Source organism: Hemicordylus capensis, chromosome 1 (genome assembly GCF_027244095.1).
Source record: "Hemicordylus capensis ecotype Gifberg chromosome 1, rHemCap1.1.pri, whole genome shotgun sequence".
Lineage (NCBI taxonomy): Eukaryota > Metazoa > Chordata > Lepidosauria > Squamata > Cordylidae > Hemicordylus > Hemicordylus capensis.
Window position 1 is genome coordinate 148225888 of NC_069657.1, and position 27214 is coordinate 148253101.

A 27214-nucleotide genomic window follows, 5' to 3' on the forward strand; every position below is an offset into this window, starting at 1 on the left:
CAGTATTTTTCATGTTTTCCTCCATCTTTTTCAGACCTGATTTGTAGTGGGGGGATGTTGTCTTAAATGCAGTTGTAGCATCAGCCCATCCACTATGGATTGGTAATGCATTGTTGAGGCTTTTCAGAGCTATGGTCCCTTCAATCGCCCTGCTAACATGGCAAAGAGGCACTTTTTAATGTGGTGATTCTCTTTATTTAGCAGGGGGAGAGTAACTGGCCCTATCCACCCCCATCACAGTACTTCCAGTGACTGTAGCTGGGGTCTATCTTATGTTTCTTTTTAGATTGTGAGCCCTTTGGAGACAGGGTTCCATCTTATTTGTTTGTTTCTCTTTGTGAACTGCCCTGAGCCATTTTTGGAAGGGTGGTATAGAAACTGAATAAAATAATAATAATAATAATAATAATAAATCACCATCAGCCAGTTACAAAAAGCAACTTTACTGGGAACAGCCTATATTCTGCAATGATACCTATAACAGCAACAACATTGACAATAAATTTCAGCTATCCCAGGTCCTTGGGAAGGACTCGATGTCTGGATAAAACAAACCAGTCAACAACACCTGTCTGACTGTGTAAATAAATAATAAGCTTCCATCTCTCCCTGCCCTTTTAAACCTGGCTGTTGCTTCATCTTCAGTTGCAGTGAATCTGAGTTGCTCCTGAAGCTAACCCACATAAAGGCCTTTATTGCTTTCCCCACCAAACAAAGTGACCATCTCCTCTGTGATCTCCAAGGCCCACAGAGCATCAATAGTATGTATTTGCCAAGTCCAGAGAACAAAATTATGTATTGAAACAGTTCCTGGAATTGCCCCATGCAAAGTCTTTTAATGATCTAGCTTTAGCTGACAAGAGTCCGTTGAGGTGCAGTTTACAATCTATATATTTAGTTCTCTTAGGCATACCCATGGCTAATCCTGTGCGTGGCAGCTCTCACGAGAATTCACAAGCAGAAGTACCTGACTGGGCAGTGGGGATTCCATATGCAGATAGGGAAGAGGAGCCTTCAGGTCAGTTGGAATGCAACTGTTACTGGGCGGATGTTCTTGATTGTAGAGGAGAGGAATAAGGATAGTGGGCAGGGGTCTGTGAAGAGAGGGGTTGTGAGGGAGGAAAGAGCCCCTTCGGGAGAATGAGGCTGCCGTTGTGTGAATTAGATGAACAAGAACTGTTAACACAGGGAGGGGGAGAGAGAGAGAACGTGAAGGGAGTGGGGGAAAGAGTGGGGAAGAGCAAGTGGAGGAGAGAGAAAGATAAAAAGAAGGGAGGGGAAAAGAGACAAGGGTGAGGGATGGGCCCTAGCCTGTCAGCACCTGAGGGAAATGTGTGGCCATGGCAGCACTGGCAGCAAGGAAGGGTCCAGTCATCCACTGCTGCTTTTTGGGGGCTACCAAGGCCATTGGCGGAGGGAGACAGGCAGGCAAGGGATGGGCCCGGGCCTGTCAGTGGCCTGAGGGGAACGAGTAGCCATGGCAGTGGTGGCAGCGAGGAAGGGCTCCTGTGGGGAGGAGCAGGAGCAGAGCGGGGCTTGGGTGAGGAGGTCTCTGGGGATAGGAGGCTGCAGCTTGACCAATAGGTGGCAGCAATGCTGCAGCCAAGACCAAGAGAGATGAAGGAGATGGAGGAGTGATCAAGAGGGGTGAAGGGGATGGAAGCAACGGGATGGAAGAGGAGGATCAGGAGTACAGCTCAGGTGAGGGTGGGGAGATCTCTTAGGTAGGGGACTGTGGTGGGGGTGAGGGGAGCAATCAAGTACTAGCACACAGATGCTCTGCACAGGTTAAGCTAGTATTTACTATTTTGCATATATCTGTTTGAAACCATTGCTACTGGCCAAAGACTTTATGCAGGGATGAGCCAAATATTTTAATAAATACACACAATTGTTTTTAAACACAATCTAATACATTCCAGTTGTTTGTGCACATTAAGAACATAAGAACAGCCCTGCTGGATCAGGCCCAAGACCTATCTAGTCCAGCATCCTGTTTCACACAGTGCCTCTAGATGCCTCTGGGAAGCCCACAGGCAAAAGCTGAGGGCATGCCCTCTCTTTGCAACTGGTATTTGGAGGCATCTTGCATCCGATGGCTGGAGGCAGACTATAGCCACCAGACTAGTAGCCATTGATAGACCTATCCTCCATGGATGTGTCTAAGCCCCTTTTAAAGCCATCCAAGCTAGTGGCCCTCACCACATCCCGTGGCACATTGTAGGTCTTGCAACCCTTGGATGATTTCTGAAGGAAGCTGGTAGAACTGGGTTGTTGTGAGCCAGTGTTCGGGACTCGGTGTACACTGACTCCACTTGCTGCTTCAGTTAAAGATATTGTAGATTGTTCTTTTTGGGGTTCCATGCATCCATTTTTTCCAACCCCTTGGCGCTTTAGGGTATCTTTTCTATTCATCAGCCCCTGTGGTGCATTGACTTCCTTTGTAGTTTGTTAGGTTTATATTTTTAGTAATAACAAATATTCCAGCCATGTCAATTTCATTTGATTATTTTGCTTATCAGATATCTCAGATGGCCTGATAAACATTGGTGCTTTTACTAACTGTTATAGGATCATTGCTGGAAATAGATGAAATATGTTTTCTCCAAACGCCCTAAAATGACACATGGCATCTGAGACTAGCATGGAGTTCTGCTGGCTGCTTCTAAAGGGCAGGGAGAGAAAGAGCAGCTAGTGAAGCTTCTGGTAGGTGGGCAAACCCAAGATGATCTCTTTCCTTCCAGCCACCAAACACCTGGCAGTTTAGATGGAGGTCTTGCAGGCATCAGCAGTTCAAATTCTTCAGGTGCCCACACACCAACTTCTAAGACCGACCTGTCAAACATTTAACTGTTCACTTAAATCCAATTGATTTCAGTGGGATGTAAGTGCACTTAGGGTTTGCTTGATTGTTGCTGCTATTATCCATCACCTGCCAAGCCATTTTTCATTGTGTCTGATCTCTGCTTGTGTAACTAGGAGCTTTTTTTTTTTTAAGTGTCTTCACTGAATCTACCCACAAGTGCTTGTATCCTGGATTAACAGTGGTTTAAGTCTGAAGCACCATTGGGTGAATGTGAGAGATGTGGTGGTTCCTACATTTTAAAAAACCCATACCACACTGACACCGATCAGGGCCTGACAATTTGCTATTTTCAGTGATTTAATGAACTCAATTATCTCTTCCATTTTGATGTTCTCCCCATTCCTTTTTCTCCTCATTTGACCTACTATTTCTTGTTCATTTGAGGAGAATAAGGTGGTTTTTTAAAGGCTTTGTATAGAACTTTTGCACCAGTTGCTGGATCATCTAGAGTTTCTGGACTGGTGGTAATATTTTTTTCTCTTTGCCTTTTTTAAAAAGGAGGTGATAATCTACCATTTCCCCTTCTTTCATCACTGTATATACTCATTTTATACATACCCAGTTAGAAGACAAGAAATGATGACTTTACAGTTGTATACTGGTGGTAGAACTAGGCCAGGGCTTGACAATTCCCGGGCACCAGGAAGCCATGGTACCTAGAAAATTAACCATGGCACCTAGACTTCGATTTTCAGAGGTAGAGTTATTTAATGAAATCCTTATTCATCCCAAGCAGCCCTGTTTCTGTTCTAAGTACTATATGTTACTTGTAAGGCCTATAAAGAGAAGCCCATTTACTCCCCCTCCACAGTATCTGTCACTAAATTCAGTAATGTTGTCAAGTGTCCAATGTCTGGCTCCCAAGCTTTTGGAGCTGGCTCCTAGATCCAAATAAAATTTGTGAAGGTCTAGAATTAGGCACTTGGCCTGGTGCAGCCTGGACAAAGATGCAGAATAGGCATGAAAGATAGGGGTGTGTGTGTGTGTGTGTGTTACTTTTGGCACATTACAGGAAGAAATGTATTTGCAGCCATTTAAAATACTGTGGGGTGGCATCTAGACTAGTGCTCCAGCAACATAAACTCATTCTGTGAATGAAAGTGGTATCGTGTTTGTAACAGGACCCCACTCCTACTCTCTCAAGGGCCCCTTGCATGAGCTCAGTGTTCCTTCCATTCATGGAAAAACTTTATGCTGATGGAGTGTTAGTCTGAATTCCACTAACTGTGGGTTGAGGAAGAGGAAGAAGAATGATGTTGATTTTTCTCCCCAATTGATTGGGGAACACACACATCCATTTCTTTTATGCCTGCTTTATCTTTTAACCTGTCCACTTCTACAATATGCAGCACCTTGACTGACCATTCCATAGCAATCAGAGTTGTTGTGACTTTCCAGTTTTGTGCCCCAATAATTTTTGTAGTAGTGATTTGATCCATTCAAGCAGTTCAGTGTTAAATTTGGCAGGCCAAACTTGAATCGAATACCCATCATTTGATATATAACTAGTGCTACTGGAGTCCAATCAGTTCATTCATAAGGACATTCCCACCATAAGTGAAATCAGAAAAATTTGCTTGAAGTTTCCAACATTTAAGTATTTTATATATATATATATATATATATATATATATATATATATATATATATATATATATATGTTCAGACCTGCGCTGCTTCTCAACAGCCAGGCAGATTTTAGCCCCTGCTGAAGGAATAGCACTCTTCCATGTATTGCCTCTCTCTTACTCTGGGAAACTCTGACTTGTTCCTGTTTCTTTTTCCTTTCCTTCAGGCTGTCTTTTTGATAGGAGACTCTGCTCCCAACAGGAAGTCTGTGTGCAAGGTAAATGAACTGGGGGTGGTTAAAAGGCCCTAATGAAGAAAACCATATCCTGCTTTTTCCTAAAGGGAAAGGAAAGGTTGTGCCATCCAGTCAGTGACGACTCTTGGTGACCACAGAGCCATGTGGTTTTCTTGGTCGAATACAGGAGTGGTTTACCATTGCCTTCTCCCACACAGTGTGAGACCTTCCTATATCTCTGCTGCCTGACAGAGGAGTTTCCTCTATTCTGGGAAACACACCAGTGGGGATTTGAACCAACAGCCTCCTGGTCTCTAGGCAGGTTGCTTCCGCACTGCGCCATTAGGCTCAGGGACTGGTGTAAACTGACTCCTCATTTTGTTAGAGTATACTTCCTGCACTTTGGAGGGAGGAGGACATGGTACAGCAGCATCTCCTCTTGAATCCAGGACTCGTCTCCTTCCAGGCTGACAGATTCCCTTGAAATAATCCTTGATAGTGAAATAAACCTTGCAGGTTAATTATAGTGGCTGACTTTGAAACTAGTGCTGCACGGGGGCAGCATGGTGAGTTCCACATTATCCTCGGGGTTGCATTTTTTTAATGCATGGTGGGAGATCATTGGAAGTCACCTTTCCCCCCACTTGTGTGACAGCACAGTGGTATTGCAGAACTAGGCACACACCGCACCCGTGCAGGGCTAGTCTGGATGCCAGCAAACAATACTCTTGGGGACTTGCAATATTTTATGCAAAGTTTGCTTGGCCCCTAAGAAAAGTGCTCCTTTTACAAATATCTTTTTATTATTTTTCCAGCAAGATAGCAGAAATAGGAAAGGAACATAAAAAGAAGAAAGATAAAAGTAACTTTGCAGTTAACGTCTCCTAAACAGCTCATAATGACATACATCAATCGGGAATTCAACAGCCCTCTGTTATCAACCACACACACACACCACCCTAGCCAAGTATTGTAAAAAAAGACACACACAGAAATAACAAGATATAAGTATTCCTGTTTAGCACACCAGCAAGCCTGTAATGGGAGCCTTGTACTGTTGTTCAGGGATTACAAAGAAGGAAGAAGGTTTCAGGAGGGAGGGGAAGAGAAAAGGGCATTCTTTCTCCCACCTTCCTGAAGCTTTCCCATGCTGAGCTGTATGGTGCTAAAGGGCTCGAGGCTGGGACTGTCTGCCAGACTGGAATCTGAATTGATTGAGTGATTGTTTTGTTTGTTTGTTTGTTTGTTTGTTTGTTGATTGATTGATTGATTGATTGATTGATTGATTTAAAAATAAAATTTTATTTATTTAAAAATAAATAAAATAAAATGCTTTAGATGGTACAGTGAGGAGAAGGTTCCGAGAGAGTGGGGAAGGAAGACTTTTTCCAGTCTCCTTTAATGGGTTGGATGGCAGTCCATCCTATGACCATGTTGTACTTGCAGATGGCTTGTTTGGTCAGTGCCAGGAAAGCTCACTGCGAGACCGGCCCTACTTCCAGGTCACTGCACCTGTGCTCCAGCGTCTTCAGGATGTGCTTCAACACCTTATGGCACAAGGTGAGTGTCTGCCATTCTGAGAAGGAGGCAGGGCCAATGTCAGGTTGCAGACTGCCCTCAGGCAAAGTCCTGCACTGGGCCCCTCACTGTCACACTGGGTCCCACACACACACATCCATGGTGCCTTGCAAGAAAGCAAGCTGGGCAGTAGATGGATGCTCCTCCCTCGGTGTCACTGCCATAGCTAGAGTGGTGGAGTTGAGGGAGGCCACCAGAACTCCATCAGCCTCCCCATTGGGCCCTGGTGAGATTAGTGGGTGGCAGCAGCAAATGCTCCTCTTGAGGACTGGAGCTTCAGGGGTTGGTCACATGAGCCCTCTGATGGGCATGGACGCTTGCGCCTATGACTGTCCCCTGACAGCATCTCTGAGGGGAGGAATGGTCATGAGGACAGTAAAGTGGGGCAATTGTGCATAAAAGATGAATGAGGGTGGGGGGCTGAGAACATCTTGTTTCCTTGGCAATGTTGGTTAGGGACCTTTTTGGTACCAGATCCTTGCTACATGGGACACATCCCTCCAGTGCTGGGATTCAGTGCTCGGCTTTTGCTGCCTCATGGCAATGCTCTGACTGGCTCTCCATCTTTACGGCAGGTTTGTCATGGCAGGATGATCTCACACAGTACGTGATCTCCTGGGAGATGGAGCGCATCCCCAGACTCCACCTGCCACTTTCATGGGAGTCGGTGTCTGAGGACAGGTAGGATTTATTTATTTTTTCTTTCTTTCATTCATTCATTCATTCCTAAATTTATATACTGCCTTTCATTAAAAACAATTCCAAGCCGGTTTACAAAAGTTAAAAACCTACAATAGAAATGACATTGCATATGAGCTCTGCTGAAGAGCTGCCATTAGCTTCTAGCTAATATCTGCAGGCCAGAATTGGGGGATATCTATTGGACGATAAATGGAATCCTTTGCATTTTAGCTGAAAGCCATCCATCTGTTGTTCAAAACGGCAGTTTTAAAAAGGAATGGAAACATAGTCTGAGAAGTGTGGCCTGTGCTCCTCTTAGCCAGGAGGGTCAGATTTGTCCACATTCAAGGAAGAGGGAAGCTGTGGCAGCCTGTGTGTGAGGCAGAAAATCACAGCTGAAAATGATCCTGAGGAAAACTGAAGAAGGCAGGACTCGAAATAAACAGGGGCAGTCCAGTGGGGGTGTAAGATACCTATGATATTATTCCTAGGCTTACCAGTGTGGACACTGGGGCAAGTGCATTTATTTGCCTGGAAGAACTTACTTGCAGAAAGTAAATTAGAGGCACTGGTTGTGGTTGTGGTGTCGTTTGGTTGTCGTTTGATATCAAGAACCCAGACTTTCTACTGGCACGCAGTGGAAAATGTGGATTCTTGATGCTGAGCTATTAGATGGCACCCAAATATACTGCCTTGGACTGTTCTCGTTGCAGGTTCCCACCTATCTACGTGACTCCCAGGAAATCCTCTTTGCCACCTGAGCCTGCCTCCCTCCAGATGGCTCGCCAGCCCCCTCTCCCTCCTGCGCTCCTGCAGCGATACCTGGAGCTGCTGTTGGCCTCTCAGCCTGAACTAACATACAAGGAAGCACTCCTGTCCTCCCACCCCCACCACCAGGTGTGTCGTCAGCAAGTCTGTAGACAGAGGATTGCACAAACGGGCTTAGCCAATAAACAAAATTGCCTGTCAAAAGCATTTGTGTTTAAATCATTGGTGTGTTTTTTTAAAATGGCCTTTTCATGCATTTTTTTATTTAAAAGGAGATAACTAGCCATATTAAAATACTTTTCTACAAGAGCATATCAATTAATCTATGGAATTATCTGCCATGGGATGTGGTAATGACCACCAGCCTGGGTGGCTTTAAAAAGGGCTTAGACAAACTCATGGAGGACAGGTCTATCAATGGCTACTAGTCTTGTGGCTATTGACCACCTCCATCCTCAGAGGCATGATGCCTTTCAATACCAATTGCAGGGGAGCTAGAGCAAGAGAGAGGGCATGCCCTTACCTCTTGCCTGTGGGTTTCCCAGAGGCATCTAGTAGGGCCATGCACGAACCTGTTCAGAGGTCCTTTTCTGGACCAGTTTGGCAGTGGCAGGGGGGTTATCTTTAAGGAGCAGGGAGGGTGCTCTTACCCCCCACCATGTCCCCCCCCCAGCGCTGTGCTCAAAATCGTTGGTGTGGGGCTGAAACATGCGCACAACATCCTCTTGCTGCCACGTGCGTGAATGCACCAGCCACTTCCGGTCTGACACTGACCGGGGCAGCAAGAGGGTACGCTGCCACCCCACACCAGCGCTTTTGAGCACAGCACCAGTGGGGGAAACACGAGTGGAGGAAGAGCACCCTCCCTGCTTCTTAAAGGTACCCCCTGCCACTGCTGAACCAGTTGTCTGCCATTTTGTGCGCATCGCTAGCATCTTGTACACCACTGTGTGAAACAGGATGCTGGACTAGATAGGCCTTGGGTCTGATCCAGAAGGGCTGTTGTTAAACTGTCTCTTGTATGGACTCAAATCTTTGATTGGACGGCCTAACCCAGCACTGCCTACTCTGGCTGGTTACTACCCGAGACCATCTTTTTAACTGAAAGTGCTAGAGATCGAATCTGGGACCTTGTGTATGCAAGACGTGAGCTCTGTCTGGCTCCTCTTTCAAATAAAGTGTCAAAATTCACCATATTTTTCCAATGAAATATTTTAACATGTTGAATTAAGGTTTAGTTAGCATATTGCACTTCCAAATGATGATCTTAAATTTTTATTTTAAATGCATTTGAAATAAAACCTTGGACTTCTTGGTGTGTTAATTTACTCTGAGAAACACATGTGAGCTGTCCCCTGTGACTTCTCTGCCCTGCTCTTAAGGACTTCTGTTTCCGTGCATTTGTTTCAGTTCAGCTATGCAGGTGGCCCCTTGCGAGACCACCCCAACGCACGGAACCCTGAGCCTCCTCTTCTCCTGGACCGTGCTGCTGCTTCCCGGGCCCTCTTCCATGCCAGCGCTGCCCCTTCCTATAGGGGGCAGCAGGGACTAGATGGAGGTCAGGTTTTCCAAGACCTGGGTGCACTTTACTTGACCCAGGAGCAGACAGGTAAATCCAGTACTAGGGCTCAGCACAAGCAGGAGTCCAGGACAGACAACCTCCTTCAAGATTATGGAGACAGCTTTGAAAATGGAAGGGAGCCCCGGACACCCTTAACAGAATCAGGTAAGACTCTCCTGACCTATATTGCAGTGGGGGTAGGTGGGGCTGGGGCAAGCCCTATGTGAATTATCTCTGTGTGAAAGCCCTGGTGATCCTGGAACACGACAACAAAACCTTCACCATTTCCACTTCTCGCCTGGCAGATAAAGCTGTACAGAAACTGACAGCAGTGCTCGCTAGTCATGGGATCAGACCTGAGGACCTCGGCTCCCTCGTGAGCTTGCTCCAGCTCCAGCTCCTCCAAAGTACAGGTGATCATGATAAGATTTCAGAGGTTACATAGGAAGCTGCCTTCTACTAAGTCACCTTTTGGCCCTTGGTCCATCTAGCTCAGTACTGTCTGCATTGACTGTCATGGGCTCTCCAGGGTTTCAGAAGGCCCCAGCACATCTGGGAATCCTGGCTGACATCTGGACTAAGTTACTCAATTGTACTACTCAGGAGTTACGTTGCAGGACTATTGAATTCCAATAGGACGTTCTCTAGTAAATTTAGTCATGATGTGGGCTACTGAGTGGAGTTTTCAGTGGGGATGGTTTGACTTCTGAGCATTCTTAAGCTCCAAGTTCTTGCGCCCTTAAAAATTCCCCTCGTCTCTCTCTCTCCCCAGCAGGTGGGCTTGGACCAGAGACCGTGGAGTCTAAGCGGGTAAGTGAAGCTCCTTCTAGATGCACAGGGCAGTCTCTCCGGCTCAGTGTCCTAAGCCCCCATTAACATACTCTTTCTGCCAGTTTACAGGTGAAAAATGAATCTGGTTGGGAAGTGTGAGTTACATAGGAAGCTGCCTTATACTGAGTCAGACCCTTGGTCCATCTTGCTCAGTATTGTCCACACTGTCTAGCAGCGGCTCTCCAAGCTTCCAGGCAGGATTCTCTCCCAGCCTTACCTGGAGATGCCAGGGAGTGAACATCCTCTTCTGCAAGAAAAACAGATGCTCTTCTACTGAGCTTTGGCTCCATCCATTAAGGGGGGGGGTCTCTTCCACTGAGCTTTAGCCAATGCTCTTCCACTGGGCTTTGGCCCCATCCCTTAACTTAGCAGTTATGGGATAAGGGGACAAGTACATGTGTGGATTGCTAACTGGTTGAAGGACAGGATAGGTATAAATAGAGAGTTTTCGCAATGGAGGGAAGTAAGAAGTGGGGTCCCCCAGGGATCTGTACTGGGACCGGTGCTTTTTAATTTATTCATAAATGATCTAGAAGCAGGGGTAAGCAGCGAGGTGGCCAAACTTGCAGATGATACCAAACTCTTTCAGGTAGTGAAATCCAAAATGGATTGTAAGGAGCTCCAAAAGGATCTCTCCAAACTGGATGAGTGGGTAACAAAATGGCAAGTGTGGTTCAGTGTTGGCAAGTGTAAAGTGATGCACATTGGGACAAAAAAACCCACCTTCAAGGATATGTTGATGGGATCTGAGCTGTTGGTGATGGACCAGGAGAGGGATCTTGGGGTCGTGGTGGACAGCTCGTTGAAAGTGTCGACTCAATGTGCGGCAGCTGTGAAAAAGGCCAATTCCATGCGAGGGATCATTAGGAAGGGGACTGAAAATAAAACTAATATTATAATGCCCTTATACAAACTATAGTGCGGCCACACCTTGGAGTACTGTGTACAATTCTGGTCACCACATCTAAAAAAGGACAGTGTATAACGGGAAAAGGTGCAGAAGAGGGCAACCAAGATGATCAGGGGCCTTTCTTATGAGGCAAGGCTACAACACTTGGAGCTTTTTAGTTTAGAAAAAAGTCGACTGTGAGGAGACATGATAGAGGTCTATAAAATCATGCATGGAGTAGATAGAGAGAAATTCTTCTCCCTCTCACATAACACTAGAACCAGGGGTCATCCCATGAAATTGATTGCCAGGAAATTTAGGACCAGCGAACGAAGGTACTTTTTCACACAACGCATAATCCACTTGTAGAATTCTCTGCCACGAGATGTAGTGACAGCCAGCAACCTGGATGGCTTTAAGAGGGGTTTGGATAACTTCATGGAGGAGAGGTCTATCAACGGCTACTAGTCAGAGGGCAGCCTCAAAGGCAGGATGCCTCTGAGTACCAGTTGCAGGGGAGTAACAGCAGAAGAGAGGGCACGCCCTCAACTCCTGCCCGTGGCTCCCAGTGGCATCTGGTGGGCCACTGTGTGAAACAGGATGCTGGACTAGATGGGCTGTGGGCCTGATCCAGCAGGGCTGTTCTTATGGAAATATCTTAACAGCGCTCACATGTAGTCACCCATCCAAATTTAAACCAAGGAAGACTCTGCTTAGGAAAGGGAACAGTCCACGCTCATAGGAACATATGAAGAACATAGGAGCTGCCATATACTGAGTCAGACCCTTGGTCCATCTAGCTCAGTATTGTCTTCAGACTGGCAACAGCTTCTCCAAAGTTGCAGGCAGCTCACTGCCACAGTACCCAATCTCCTCCTCCTCCCCCAAACCAGTCAGATTTGCTTGACTGGTCCTTGCCCATCATGTGTTTCTCATAGTGAATTTCTAGATGGGCAGCCTATGGCAAGGAGAAGAGGATGTGTGGGCCACCATTGCATGCCAGGTTTAATGACAGGGCTGGTGGCCAGAGGCTAATAATGGATGGATGCAACCTGAGATTCAGAGGGATTTGCAAGGAGGGTGGGGCCACCACTGGAGCTCGTGGTAGGTGAGGGTATTGGTATTGCTGGGTGCGGATGGTGCTTTGCTGGGTGTATTGATGGGTGCTTTTTCCTCAGGTGACAGAAGCTGAAATGCAACATGGGGAGGAACTGGAGCCACCTCTACCCTCTCAAGAGAGCTATGTTAGTGCTGTCCCCTCAGAGGGGCAAATACAGGCTCAGGCGGAGACGCTTGGCCCAACCAAAGCAGCTATGATGACGGTTTCCCCAGAACAGCCTGAGCCCCTGCCCCCTGGTGAGGGGGTCACAACTCGCTCCGAGGGGCAAGTGGTGGTGATGAAGAAGAGCCATGCAGCCTTAGGGGGACCTGGCAGGGATGAGGAGCGGCCAGAGGCGACGCTGGCTGCTGAGGAATACGGCTACATTGTCACCGACCAGAAGTGAGGGGCAGGGCCTGGGGAGGGGGAGGGGCAATGCATATATGGGTGGGGCTGGTGCGGGGGGAGGTTTATCCTCTGGTTTTAGGCAGATGAGATTTGAGATGCTTGATTAACATAGATATGAAATCAAGGTTCATACTGGACGAATGTGTATTACTTCCACCTAAACAGTACTTCAAAAAGAGGCTTTAATACTAGCCACACATCGATAGATACCCGTAGTTGGTACTACTGACTGTGTAAGAAAATATCTATGAAGATACCTATAGTTGGAGGGGATGGCAGAAACCAAGCAAATGTTGGTGGGTTTAAGTAAGGGGGACGGATGATACATAATTAGGGTAAGGTCTGGAAGTCAGGTGAATGTGCTGAGATGAAGGTGAGACTTGGGTTATGGGGAAAGAAGAACGTTTCCCCCCTTTTCTTATTCCCTCTTCACTATCTTTCCTAAATCTTATGGTTCTTTGCTGTAGTACTTGAGTTAGTTTGAACTGAACCCCCACAAGCGTGTCTAATGTCTTCCTATTGACTGTTAGCTGTCATGGCTGGGACCCTTTGGATAGCTGCAGATGTGGTTGGGTCAGGTATTTGAGGGTGATGGGAAGTTGTGTATTCTCGCCAGGTGTATATAAACACAGGGGAGTTGCTGTCCACCTACCCTATGCAACTCACTGTGTCTCAGACATATGCTTTCCCTTTGGCTTGTGACCTATTCTGTCTCCACCACCCGCAGGCCATTGAGTCTTGCTGCTGGCATCCGCCTTCTGGAGATCCTTGCTGAGCATGTGCATTTGTCCACTGCCAGCTTCATCAACTTCAGGTGAGTGCTGGGTGGGGGTGGCGGGCTTATCTTAAGAGGTGGGGATTCATAGGGAAAGGAGTCCTTGGTGCTTCAAGAAGGGCAAGAACCTGGGAGATGTATTTCCCAAGAGCGAGGGATCAGGATTCCCTGTGTCTTTGGGGTGGTTGGACTCTCCCTTCCTCATGAGTTTCCAGTACTAAAGGAAGGCGCTTGTCTTATGAAGCTGGGATTTCCTGAGGTGACTTTGGAAGTGGTTCAGTTCTGTTATCCTGAATAAAAATCCTTATTTATGTAAGCAGAGAATCACAGGGCACCCTGGCCACCCTCCTTTCCCATCTCTTTCTCAGCTTGTCTCATGCTTGCAATGAACCTGGAACTAGGCCGGGCTCTGTATCTCCAAGATAATTAATATGGCGGGGTGGCTACTTTGTGGGACCACAGAACCCATCATCCCTAGCCACCCTTTATTGCAGCTGTGGATGATGGGAGTTGTAGCTCCACAACAGCTGGAGCCTCAGGTTGACTACCCCCAGAGGTGCAGCTTGGTAATCTTGGAGCCTGGACCTAGCAGGCTTACAGGGGGCCCCCTTGCAAAATAAGCATCGCCCCCTATTTATATAATAGATATAAACACATGTGCCCCATGGTTTCACACAGCTTTCTTGAGTGCACAATTACCACTGTTTAAAAGTTTTAAAAAATAATTTACAAAAATTATTAAAAATCAATGGGTTTGACCGATCAGCTTCAGATTAAATAGACAGAGCCCTCCCATCCTGCCCTCCCATCTGTGTCCAATATTAAAGCTCTAGACCAAGCCATTCCAGGAGATCCAAAGATTGGGCAGAAAAGTGGAGTGCTTCACTCTTTTTTAAAAAAATGAAAGCCAAAGGCAGATTCCTCCACATGGGGGCAGAATTATTTATTATTATTATTAATCCGATTTCTATACCGCCCTTCCAAAAATGGCTCGGGGCGGTTTACCCAAAGAAATAAGATGGCTCCCTGCCCCCAAAGGGCTCACAATCTAAAAAGAAACATAAGATAGACAGCAGCAACAGTCACTGGAGGTACTGTGCTGGGGGTGGACAGGGCCAGAATGATGGTCCAAGGGGACAGGGTGGCTTCAGTTCCGGAAGTTTTTGTAATGTTCTGCCATGAATGAAGCCACTTATGGGACTTGTTTGAAATTTTAAAAAAATGCAAAAAAAATATTAAAATTCAATACACTGACTGATGTGCTTCAAATTTAAATATATGGTGTCCCCCCACCCTGCCCTACATCTGTGCCTGATATCAAAGCCCTATGCCAATCCAATCCAATCCAGAAATATAGAAAGCGCGGGGTGGGGGGATAACTCACCCAATCCCCATACTTTCCACTGAGGATGAGGCAGGCACAGGCTTCTCACACTATGGAAGCAGTGGGAGGCAGGGTAGAGGGCATGCACAGCGCTCTGGTATCTGTAGCCGGTGCTGGCTGCTCTGCCTTCTCTGCACTCGTGGAGCAAGCTGGAGAGCTCTCCCATGCTGGAGAGCTTCATGGAGGCAGACAGGCCTCTGTAAGCCCCGCCCACCCACTGAATAGCTGATCATCAGGTGGGGGGAAGGAGCAGCAGTCCCAGCCTGCACTGGCAGTACAGGGGGAGAGCCTCTTAGTCTCCCGATGGCCAGTGCTGCTGGTGGGCCTACGCCAGGTGCAGAGGAGGCATCCTGGAACCCACGCTGGTTGCAGCTCAGGGAGGGGATTGCCTGTGCTGGCACCTCCTGGCTGCAATCACAGGAGGGCGGCTGCACTGGGACTGGGCTGCAGCCAACCCACTCAGCGGCACGGCCTTGAGAGGGAGAGAGAAGCCGTTGCGGTGCTCACCTCCGGGCTAGGAAATTCTTGTAGGCTGCTGGTGGCAGGGCGGCAGTGGCACAACAGAGTCCTGCATGATTTGGGGGGGGGGGTGTCCAGAGACAGTGGGGGCTGCCGCTGCCCGGACCTCTGCCCTGGAGTCCGGTGGGAATGGCACCTCTGACTACGTCTTGATTGTGGTATGACTTCTTACCCTGAGGCAACACACAGGTGGTCTTAGGTGAAAACAAACTTCAAGCTCTGGTAAGTGAGTTAATAGGGATAGCTCAAGGTAATTTTGGGTAAACAACATTGCCTCTCTTATGACTGCCGTCTTGCTTGGCAGCCAGCAAGGGTGGGTAGAGAAGGGCAGCACCTGGTGGGTAACAAGCTCGCTTTGAAAGCAGGTCCCTTGTAACATCAGTACTCTCCTTCTGCAGTGTTGTGGGCCCAGCACTTACCTTCCGCCTCCGTCAAAACCACCAAAACCTGTCATTGGCTGATGTGGCCAACAGGGCTGGTAAGTAGATGGTGAATTGGCAGTCATGATATTTGAGAATATTTGTGGTTACAGGCCCATGTTCCTACTTTAAATCTAAGAGGGGTGTAGTTCTACCCCCCATCATCAATTAGGTGTGGGATATCCTACGTCACTGCACTTTCTCCTAACCCTTCTTGCTTTTCTGCGTCCCTTCCCCAGCCCATCTCCCCAATTCTCCATCAAAAGTCTTGCACCTCAGGAAGCAAATTGTTTGTCAATGAAGGCAGCCACCTTAAAAAACAAACCAAAGTAAGGAAGTCAAACATAACATATTGCCCTGATTCAGAGGTATTGGGTGCGGACTTCCTTTTCGGCCAGCTCTTCTGCTCCCCCAGCAAGCATCTGCCTTCAGCCTTTAAGAACCATTGCTCTACTGCAGGGCTGCACGATTTTGACCCTCCAGCTGTTCTTGGACTGCAACTCCCATCATCCCTGATTATTGGCCTCTGTGGCTGGGAATGATGGAGGTTGTAGTCCAACAAGAGCTGGAGGGTGAAAGTTGTGTAGCCCTGCTCTACCGTCTCCTGTCCTCAATAGCAGCTCACCCAGACGGACTTCTCTTTTCTGACCCCACTTTCTCATCTAGCACTGGTGAAGCCACAACTGGAGTCTGAGGTAGGAGTAAAGATCCTACAAACAGGCATAGGGCAGGTAAGGCTAAATGTGATTGGATGATGGGTTTGTGGCATTCTTTGGGCCTTAGCTGTGATTGGCCAAGGAAGGGGATTGGAACATTCCAAGTCGCTGCCTAGCCAGTTCTGAATGTCTGCATTTGGGTAGGAATTGCCCTGGGACTTGGAGGCCAGGGGTATGGGGAACACTGCCACTTGCTCTCCTTCTAGCATGTAGTGCCCTGTCATGGTGGGAGGTGGTGTGCTGGTTGTAGGGTGTATTAGCTAATGAGAGTGAAAGTTCAGTGGGACTGTCGGCTTAGCACAAAGACATGAGAATGCTCTCCTCTAGGGCAGGGATTCTCAATGTTGGGTCCTCGGATGTTTTTGGACTTCAGCACCCATAATCCCCAACCAAAGGCCACTGGGACTGGGGATTATGGGAGTTGAAGTCCAACAACATCTGGGGACCCAACGTTGAGAATCCCTGCTCTAGGGGGCAGCAGCAGTTTTGGTCGGACTCCACACTGCAAAGACGCTGGAGTAACACAAGGCATTTCAAGGGAGGGTCAGGAGTAGCAGCTGACCGATGTACATTCTAGACTGACACCCCTTTCCATTTGTATGCATACCATCCACATCCCTTCCTTGCTCACTTGTCCCAATGACCATTTCCTCCCCACAGCGCAATGAGGCTGCGACGTACCCACATCCGACACACTTTGGTGACACTTTCCGCTCAGTGCTCCTCACCTTTGTGTTGCTGGCCTGCGTGGCTGGCATTGTCATTGCTGCTGCTGTGGTCTTCTGTCTGCGCCAGCATGCCAAACAGCGTGAGAAAGAGCGGCTGGCAGGGCTGGGGCCTGAGGGAGCGGCGGACAGCACTTTTGAATACCAGGTACAGCAGGGTGGGCAGTCGTCAGCTCCTGCTGAATGCGCCAGAAGCCAATGACTGAGTGGACAGACATTTGCATGCTTACTTACACCGTCTTGTTCTGTGCAAGGCATCTTGAATTTCGGCCATCTTGCAGAATTGGGGAACTGAAGCCACAAAGCTTCAAAGACCTGATCTTGAGGAAGGGTTGTATGTAGTAATATTATTTTGCTGCCCTAAAACTTCCCTATTCAGACAGCACATAATTCATCTATGGAATCCTCTGCCATGGGATGTGGTAACGGCCACCAGCTTGAATGGCCTTAAGCAGGGCTTAGGCAAATTATTCCTGAAGGATAAGTCTATCAATGGCTACTAATCTTGATTGCATTAGGCTGCCTTCAGATTCAGAGGCAGGATGCCTCCAAACACCAGCTGTAGATGAGCAACAGCAGGAGAAGGGGCATACCTTCATCTCCTGGTTGTGGACTTCTCAGAAGCATCTGGTGGGGCATTGTGAGAAACAAGATGCTGGACTAGATAGGCCTTGGGCTTGATCCAGCAGGGCTTCTCTTATGTTCTGGCAAGTCCTACTTGTTCTGCTAGACCCTGCTGCTCTCTAGGAAATCCTCCTATTCTGGTTTCCAGTTCCTTCTAGAGAACTGGATATAAATCTCCAGTGCTCTTGGCTTCCAGTCTCAGCTGGCATGAGTGATCCATTCCATTATTTTCTATCCACCTTGTCATTATTGTAATAACTCTGAATGCAGGGACTGAGGGATCCTGCCCACACACTTCCATTCTTGGTACAAGCTTAGGGTTTAGAGGTTTGTTCTGCTTTGTCGTCTTCTGACTAACTCAGACCCAGTGTTTATCTTGCGAGAGCCATCCATGGCAACTCTTGGTGGCTGATGTACAATAGTTGTTGCAACTGTGTCTGTCCTGCAGGAACTTTGTCGGCAGCACATGGCTGCTAAGTCGCTGTTTGGCCGTGCAGAAACTCCCTCGGCCCCGGCCCCAGCCGAGAACTCGCGTGTCAGCAGTGTTTCCTCACAGTTCAGCGATGCGCCCCAGGCCAGCCCCAGCTCCCATAGCAGCACGCCATCTTGGTGTGAGGAGCCTGTGCAATCCAACATGGACATCTCCACTGGGCACATGATTCTGGTGAGGCTGCACCCTGTATAGGGGAGGCAAGGAAGATCTGTCATTGAGCCAGCCTCCCATTCTACCATTGTGGCATGAGGTGCCAGGGCAGTGGTGTCATTATACTGCATTGCGGTGGTATAATGGGAGGCCGGCGCTGCTGGTGGTGGTGAGCAGCAGACTGCCATGAAGGCCAGCAGCAGGTGGGTGGGAAGCAAGTGGCAGGGGCAGTGAGCAGAGAGCTGCCTCGGAGGGAAGGTGGGAGTGGTGGGTGAGGAGCGGCAGCCTGCCAAATAATCTAGACATAGGCCATTGTGTCTATTCTGGTGATGGAAGGAAGTGGGGGGCAGGCATATTAAGATGCAAGCTGGCCAGATACAGCAGCTTTCCAAGAGCCAGGGTTGCTACAGACCTGGAAGCTTTCTCTAGGGAGAATCTCTGCCTGAAATGTGAAGTGCTAGGCATGCTCCCAGCAGACCTCATGGGCCTGCCATTACAGCCAGCAGCAGTGGCTCTGCTGCCTTTAATTAAATTAATTAATATGCCGCCTGACTCCACAGGCTTAACCTTGAAGCTCAGCCCATAAATTCCAGCATGTTCTTGGGTGTACTCAGGAGGTGGTAACTGCATCATTGCCCTCTGCAGGCATACATGGAGGACCACTTACGCAACCGTGATCGACTAGCCAAGGAGTGGCAAGCTCTGTGTGCATACCAGGCTGAACCAAATACCTGTGATGCTGCCCAGTGTGAAGCGAGCATCAAGAAAAACCGAAACCCGGATTATGTGCCCTGTGAGTGCCTAACGGCTCCTGTACACATGCAACGTAGGCCAAGGTTTCTCTTGTTGCCAGGGCTGAGAGGCCTGGAGTGAGGCACTGGAAGTGGGGCCTCTATGTGGTGTAGGGATTCACTTGTGTGACTGACTCGCTCTTTGGGTTTTGGTGCGGGAGGGTCCTGTTCCCCAAGAATTCCAACCTCAACAGGACTGAGGTCCAGAAGACCTTTAGGGTCTCAACCTGCTCCACCAAGGCCTGTTACATTGGCTCTTTGTGCTGTTTCCCAGATGACCATGCGCGTATCAAGCTGAAAGCTGAGAGCAACCCATCCCGGAGTGACTTCATCAATGCCAGCCCCATTGTGAGTGACAGACACCTAGATGCTCAGCCCTGACCTCCTCCTGTCATTCTTGAAATCCGCTCTGTGTGTTTCCCTCCCGCCCTGGAAGAGGCTGCCTTTTACTATACCTCTTTCCCAGCCCCAGCAAGCACAGCACTGAAAATGGCACTCCTGGAGCCACTTCCACTATGTGTAAATTTACCAGACCCATCATAAATGAAACACCAGCCCGCCCTTCCCTGGCCCCAGACTCTTTCTTTCAGTTCAAGAGTCTTATCTTTCTGAACGTGCTTCCTCTGTGCTGCCAAAGTGGGTGAGAAAGCCAGGTCCCTCCTGATGCTGTCTCTCACCTGCCTTCCAGAGCCAGGTACGCCATGTCTCGCTCCTTGGCGTGAAGTCTTTCACTTCCCTATACTTGAATTGGACAGCTTCTGTTCCAGTAGCCTAAATTCTCCCCTTTCACACTGGCTGCATAATCTCTCCTCGAGTCTCTGGAAGAAGCTTGATGCCTCTCTGTTTCTATCTGCAGTCAGAGATGAGAAGTGCATCTGTGCAATAGCCATGCACATTAGTAAGAGCAACAGTGTAGTGCAATAGGCAGTTGTGTCCTGAAGGTGGATTGGCTTTGCTCTTTAAAAAAAAATTTTTTTTTTTAACTTGGTTACTGATAATCTTCCAGTCTAGTATATTTGGGAGGCTGGATTGAATGCCTGCTTACAGTAGTGTAGGAACTGAATATATTTCTACTTATTTAAGATACAGCCAAGTCTTGATAGCTTCAGATATTTGTATGCCAGCACAAGAATAATAATCATGAATGGACTCCAAATATCCAGCCGATCTCAAGGAGGCTTCTATCTGGGGTCCGGTGTTCCTTACGTCTATATTATTTTACCTTCAATTCTGTTCTGCCTCACCACTGAAAAGTCTAAAGCAGGTGCTGCTGTTTTCATTGCAGATTGACCACGACCCACGGATGCCAGCATACATTGCCACACAAGGACCACTGTCCCACACCATTGCTGACTTTTGGCAGGTGAGACGGCCCTGGCATGTGGTGGCCTAACTAGGAAAGAACTTGGGAGTGGGATACAGAGCACCTTAGCACATAGGTATGAGGCTTCTGACCTGCCTGTAGCAAAAGCCTTCTTTGCTGGGGTATGGGTAGGGTTGTGTTTCCTTCACACCAAGAAATGGGAAATACTATGAATGAGTTATGCAGAGCTGCTTGATTTGCATATTTTATATTGCTTCTCTGGAAGCAGAAGAGTTAGGAAGAAAAGCTACACAGAATCCCGAGACCTCTCCACTGAAAGTCCTACTTGGCTTCTCTCTCTAAATCTGGAGATGTTACTAGATATGACCCGTAATTTCCAAGCTTCTCTCTACAGTTGTACGTGACTGAAATGTGTGCTTTTGTTTTGTCCTTGCATGGAAGTGAAGATTTTTCTGTAGGCAAAATTCTGTGCCAAATACTACATTCTCTGGTTGCACAGTATGGCTGTTTGGGTGCATGGTGTACACCAGCCCTAGAGTATGTTTCAGGCCAGATTGAAATAGGGCAAAAAAATGGGGCTCCCTCCAACTGGAGAAACCCACAGCCCTCCTGCATGCTAGATGCTTTTGTTTGTTTTTCTCTCACTCCTGCCCTGGTACCTACCTGGACACACACCCTCCTTGCAACTGGCAGGTTTTGCCTTTACTGGCTCTGACAAGGGTGTGTGTATTTTAGGGCTGGGTGCTGTGGGTGATGCCTATTGCTTGTGCCTAGATGGTGTGGGAGAATGGCTGCACTGTCATTGTGATGCTGAGCCCACTAGTGGAAGATGGTGTCAAACAGTGTGACCGCTACTGGCCGGACGAGGGCTCCTCGCTCTACCACATCTATGAGGTGAGCTTGGCAACCAGTTGCCTGTTGACACAGTCATCATCTTAAGATAGGATTCCTGAACTTGCTGCAACTTCCTGTTCACTTATACGGTGGACAGTAGGATCAGTTCCTTAGGGCATCTTGCTTCATCTTTCTTAAGATGATAAAGGGGTGGCCAGCTGGTTTCTCATGGGCCACATCTGCTTTTGAGGTAACGGTTTCACTCTTCAGATGCAGCCCCCACCCAAGCGGGAGCTGCTTATCTGTTATGTGCTCCAACATAGCTGGAGGCTGCCAGATGGGCCCTGTGGGTGGGCTGATCAACTCGGCTCACATGCTGGTGTCATTCATGCACAGGTGTCGGCTGGGTTGGGGCCAGGGGCGTTAGCTATAATTGAGTGAAACAGTTCAAAGAACCCGGGCCCTCAGCTCCTAAGGCCCCTCCAGTTCCACCCCTCCCTATTTTCTTCATTATCTCCCTCACTCTCGGGGGCTGCCAGGGATAGGGGCAAACATGGGCCCCCTTTCTGCTAGCTATGCCCCTGGTTGGGGCACATAGCAGAAAAGATGCTGATTCCTTGATGCAATCCACCATGCCTCCATGGATGCACCATTCACACGCAGCTCTCGGCTGAGTAGGAGCACATCACATTCCAGCGTATCTCCTGTGCAGCCATTTTTTCTTCCTTAAGTTTGGATAGCTAGACTCTTCCTCTGTCCACACCCTACTTTCTCAAAGCCTCTTGGGCAATACAACAGACTCATTCAGAGAGCATGATCAACCCAGTTCCTGAATAATATGGTGCTCAATCACAACGCCACCCCCAGAGTTAAGACACTGCCCATCTCTGATCAAATGAATAATGCAAGTTATTTATTTGCCAGACTGCATGATTCCACAGAGCAGTGAGTGACCCAAGATGGTCTTATAAAGGCTGGAACTGTGGCTGAAATGTGCCAAACCAGCTGCCCTGAGAGTAACATGTTCATTCTGATGCTATCAATAAGCCCCAAGTTGCTGACTGTGGGTACTGTCTTTCTGGGGAAAGAACGGGATGGGCACAATCCTTGCAGGGGTGGCCAGAGCTTGCCCCTTCCTCTAACTACCCTAGGATTTGCCAAATGGCAGGAGAGGAGCTGTCATTGATGGAACAGAATAAAACGGGATGGCCAACTTACTTGAGGCTCCGCAGCTGTTGGATTACACCTCCCACCATTCCCAGCTCCAATTTATTGTATCACAGTGGCAATAGGACCTCCATGAAGGATGAGGGATGGCAGTGAGCATTCCCTCACCCTCATCCGCCTCCCTCCATTCAGGTGAACCTGGTCTCGGAACACATCTGGTGCGAGGATTTCCTAGTGCGCAGCTTTTACCTGAAGAATGTGCAGTCCCAGGAGACGCGGACTCTGACACAGTTCCACTTCCTCAGCTGGCCAGCAGAGGGCATCCCCACCACCACAAGGCCTCTTCTTGACTTCCGCAGGTGAGGGATATCCCCACCCCCACCCCCACTAGCATGAGATGTCAGGAGCTGAGGGATTTGGGATCAGATTGGGGGAAGGGGAGTGAGGGTCCTAGTTTACATCATGGCTGAGTTCCAGAACATATGCTGCTATGTGAGGCTTCAATCCCTCCTTGGCAATCCCACCCAGTGACAAGAGTTGATCAGAAAATGTTCCCCAGGGGTGATGCCATAAGTCGGGGGTGGGTGGGTGGGAAAGAGAAAAGAGGCCTCCTAGAATGCAATGTACCAGTAAGCTCTTGTGACTCGCAGTAAGAGATCCTAGCATCACTGTTTCACATAAACTACTTCAAACAGCCTTCACAACAGAGAATGAAACCCAGGGAGGGTTTCTTATCCTCTCAGAACAGGTGCCGAGTCCAATGAAGTTTGATGGGAGAACTGGCAGTCATAATCTGGGGTGCTCATAATATATATGACTGGGAATCCAGCCATTACAATGCCTTTTGGGAAATACGGGCTTCACAGGCAGAGTAAGCATGAATGGAAAGACTCCAAATGCCTTTGAGGCAGGGAATCTCAAACTTGGGCCCCAGATCTTGTTGGACTACAACTCCCATCATCCCCAGATGCAATGGCCAAAGGCTGAGGGTGATGGGAGTTGTAGTCTTAACAGCAGCTGGGGACTCATGTTTGAGATCCCTTCTTCTAAGGCAGGGCTTCTCAACCTGTGGGTCCCCAGATGTAATTAGACTTCAACTCCCATAATTCCCAACCAAAGGCCACTGGGGCTGGGGATTATGGGAGCTGAAGTCCAATAACATCTGGGGACCCACACGTTGAGAAGCCCTGTTCTAAGGCAAAGAAACCTTCATGACTGAAGGATTCCCCTTAAAAAAAAAAAAAAAGTCAGGGAAGTTGTGGGGCTGGACACCAAGGAATTCTACCTCCCAAAGGGAGTGTGGTGGAGTGGGAGTTTTCCCCTCATATGTTTCAGACTGCATGTAATTTATTTCCTCAAAACTACCTATATTTCTGGATCTGGTTATGAAAAATAAAAACAAAAACATGACAAATGTTCTTCTCATGGGAATATAGGAAGCTGCCATATACTTGAAGTGTATGTCAACCAATAGTGTGTGTGAACTATTTTAATCCTTGAATGCAACCACACCATGGTTCAAAGAGCAGGCCTTGGACCTGGGTCCCATTCTAAGGGACCTAAAATGGCACCCCTGCCCCTTGAATCCAAAGAGGGAAATCTTCTGCAAACGAAGACAGTGATGTAACTATGTCATTAGTTTGCTTGTTTCTTGTTGCAGCTTAAGATCAACAATTGTGAGGTTCTCAAATTCAGCCATGCTGGGTGTGGGTGTGGGTGTGGGTGTGGGTGGGCCCCCCCCCATGGTCAAATAATATGCAATTATATTGACACTGATGGGGGACAAGGGGAATGGTGGAACAAATGCTGTAAAGGGGCAAAGAGAGGCCGGGAAATCAGTCTGGTTTGTTGGTTTTTAACTTGAGTTCATTGTGATTGGCCGGTTAGTGGCATTTTATGCAAACCGCTTTCAACATTATTCTAACCTGTGTTATCCCTTCTATTGTGTCCCTTCCATGTTCCAAAAAGCTTCCTCTCTTTTGGCATTCACCCATCTGCCCCAGGCAAAGGGACTCCGGTTGACTTGACATCTGTGGTGGCGGAGCCAGAGGCTAGTGCTGGGTGTGGATTTGGGGCTGTTTAAACTTACCCGGCAGCCACCACAAGAGGCCTCTCTGCCATGCAACATCACCTTTTGGTTGGACACTCTACTACGTGTCAAGGCCAGTTAGACACTCTCTCATTGTGGCTGCAGGCTTGGAAGATGGTAGGAAGGAGAGGACCCTGACCTCTGTGCCTTGGGGGTGGGGGGGGGGGTACAAGGGTCCTCTTTCCTTCACCAGTTGAGCATGGCAATTGGGAGCCCACTGACTGGATAGGTGAACCCTGCAAGCTGAAATCTGAGAGGCTCCGACTGTGCCCTTGGCTCTCCCTCTCCCGCCCCCCATCCCTGCCCCCCTCAGTACTGCTTTCTCTGCCACTCTTGTTTGCAGGGAGTGCACTACAGAGCTCCCTTAGCTATTTCCTCTCTGCCTGCATTGTGCCATGTGCTCTCTCCTCCTCCTCCTCCTCCTCCTTCGCCGCCGCCACCACCACCACCTCTCCTTTTCCTCCTCCTTCCTTCTCTCTCTATCTCTCTCTTTCACAGCTGCCAGTGTCATTTTTGTGATTTGCAGCTAGTAATCCTGGCCCAGTTGCATAGTCACAAAAGTGATCATTGGCTGCTGTGCTGGCTGCATGGAACAGGACAGGGCCCAGGCTGCTGTTGTGGCCGCCGCCCCCCGCCGCTGCTGCCCACCTCCTACCCCCTTGGCCATTGGGGCAAAAGAGACATTTGCCCTAAAAGGAGCTCCTGTCTCTTCCCTTTGGAGAGGGAAGATGCCCTGCACAGCAGTGCTGGGTGGCTGAAGGCGCTCTGCACACAGGAGGCTCCCTAGGACTGTTGGACTTGTTCCATGTAGGCAAAGACCCTGCGACTCTCTTCCTGACCTCCCATGCATTTGTGTACTTGTCAATGGCAAGTGGTGTCCCTGTACCAAGGAGTGGATCCCAGGCTCTCAAGCTGCCAGTTCAGCTGTTCCATGTGAACAAGGAATGCTGAATGTCTGCCCTGGTTAGCTTTGGAGCTGAGTACCATAGGAAGCTGCCATTTACTGAGTTAGACCATTGGTCTATCTAGCTCAGTATTGTCCTCACAGACTGGCAGCGGCTTCTCCAAGGTTGCAGGCAGGAATCTCTCTCAGCCCTATCTTGGAGAAGCCAGGGAGGGAACTTGAAACCTTCTGCTCTTCTCAGAGCAATTCCATCCCCTGAGGGGAGTATCTTACAGTGCTCGCACTTCTAGTCTCCCTTTCGTATGCAACCAGGGCAGACCCTGTTTAGCTTAAGGGGACATGTCATGCTTGCTACAAGACCAGCTCTCTTCCCAAAATATTTCATTTGCAGATGGACATTTACAAACCACCCAAGAGATGACTCCAACATGAATTTTTCAGATTTTCTCAGAAATTTGCTCAGAATTATATGCTCAGAAAATGCCAAAACATCTTATTTACTTATTTCTCTGTGTAAACTGCCCTGAGCCACTTTTGGAAGGGTGGTATAGAAATTGAATGAATGAATGATTCACTATACAGTGAAATCTTTTCGCCTTCTCAAATAACTCACATATCTCTCATAAGTATATTAGGCCCATTTGAGATGTACTTTATTGTGGTTCAGATGCTTGGTGGAGAAATGAGTGGAGAAATTCCTCTTAACACACAGAAGAGAGAGAAAGTGAGCATGGGTGCCTGAAAGTGGGACAAGGAGGATGTGGGTGAGCCAGTCCTGCATTGAGCTGAATTGGCTAAGGCTTCCTCCCAGGTAAGTGGGTATAGGATTGTAGCCTTTACCCACCTCGCTGGAAAAAGTCCCATGGACCCCCGTGAATTAGAGATATTGTGAAGAACTAAGAGACTGAGCGGCAAATCAGGACCCTCCTTGCTTTGAATCCCAACTCTGCCATGAACTGGCTCGGTGGCCTTAGGCAAGCTACACCCTTTCAGCCTCCCATCTGTAATGTGGGGAAGAGAATATCTAGCAGAGTTGTTGTGAGGATTACATCAGGATAATGTTTGTGAAGTGCTTTGCATATGCAAGACAAATGCAACATTTTATTTGTTTGTTTATTAATTATACTGCCTCACCCAGATGGCTCTAGGCTAAGTATTATTATTAAAGTACTTCTCAGCCTTCTTGCAAAGGATCTCTAGTTCTGCAGCCAGTCATGTGAAAGCAAGTGTTCTGCACCTGCAAATATACAGGAATAAATGTCGTATGAAGATGACAGCATCCCTTAGAGAGGGCCATTTTGCTCTACAATACATTATTGTAGGTAACTTGGCATTTGGGGCCTCTTCTGGCATAAAATAGTAAAAAAACTCCTATGTGATAAACTGATTTTGAAAAATCCATGTTGGGATTATTTCTTTGTGGGGGGACGTCGGGAGCAAATGAGGAGAGGGACATTTTGCATTGCAGAGCGCTGTTTTGAGCTCTTTGACCTCCTGGAGAGCTCACATCATGCTTTCCAGGGCTGTTCTAGAAAGTGCCGCATCTGCTCCATTTGGACTGTGGGGAAGAATGTCTCCCAAGCTATTTTCAAGTGGCAGCCTTTCACTCGCAATATGCAGCTGGTAGCTAGCAGTGAAATATTTTGGCCCTGCCTGGTGCTGAACTCCTGCAGCATGTGGTCAGAAGCTGGATGGTGGCCATCCTCACACCCAACCCTCATTCTCTTTGGCTATGCAGCGAGGGGAAGGGGACTTAATCTGTGTGGCTTCTTTGTGGCTCCCAAGAATTCAGTGAGAAGAGAGTGGCTGCTCTCT

The 27214-nt window shown here is 48.2% G+C and overlaps 1 protein-coding gene across 3 annotated transcripts in view; it reads left to right on the forward strand.

The window, feature by feature from the left end:
• The window catches only part of PTPRN (protein tyrosine phosphatase receptor type N), a 40553-nt gene that overhangs the window by 10333 nt on the left and 3006 nt on the right, over positions 1 to 27214 (forward strand). For 2 of the 3 annotated variants that reach the window (XM_053275327.1, XM_053277031.1), the window contains exons 2-19: positions 4662 to 4712; positions 6117 to 6230; positions 6824 to 6929; positions 7643 to 7826; positions 9108 to 9423; positions 9564 to 9671; positions 10031 to 10068; positions 12157 to 12479; positions 13213 to 13299; positions 15562 to 15641; positions 16249 to 16313; positions 16959 to 17171; positions 18096 to 18311; positions 18936 to 19083; positions 19356 to 19429; positions 20367 to 20444; positions 21180 to 21299; positions 22599 to 22765. In XM_053275327.1, coding sequence (XP_053131302.1) covers positions 4662 to 4712; positions 6117 to 6230; positions 6824 to 6929; positions 7643 to 7826; positions 9108 to 9423; positions 9564 to 9671; positions 10031 to 10068; positions 12157 to 12479; positions 13213 to 13299; positions 15562 to 15641; positions 16249 to 16313; positions 16959 to 17171; positions 18096 to 18311; positions 18936 to 19083; positions 19356 to 19429; positions 20367 to 20444; positions 21180 to 21299; positions 22599 to 22765 — 2488 coding nt within the window. The remainder of the gene's footprint in view (positions 1 to 4661; positions 4713 to 6116; positions 6231 to 6823; positions 6930 to 7642; positions 7827 to 9107; positions 9424 to 9563; positions 9672 to 10030; positions 10069 to 12156; positions 12480 to 13212; positions 13300 to 15561; positions 15642 to 16248; positions 16314 to 16958; positions 17172 to 18095; positions 18312 to 18935; positions 19084 to 19355; positions 19430 to 20366; positions 20445 to 21179; positions 21300 to 22598; positions 22766 to 27214) is intronic. The other variant, XM_053276174.1, reaches the window with a different exon arrangement.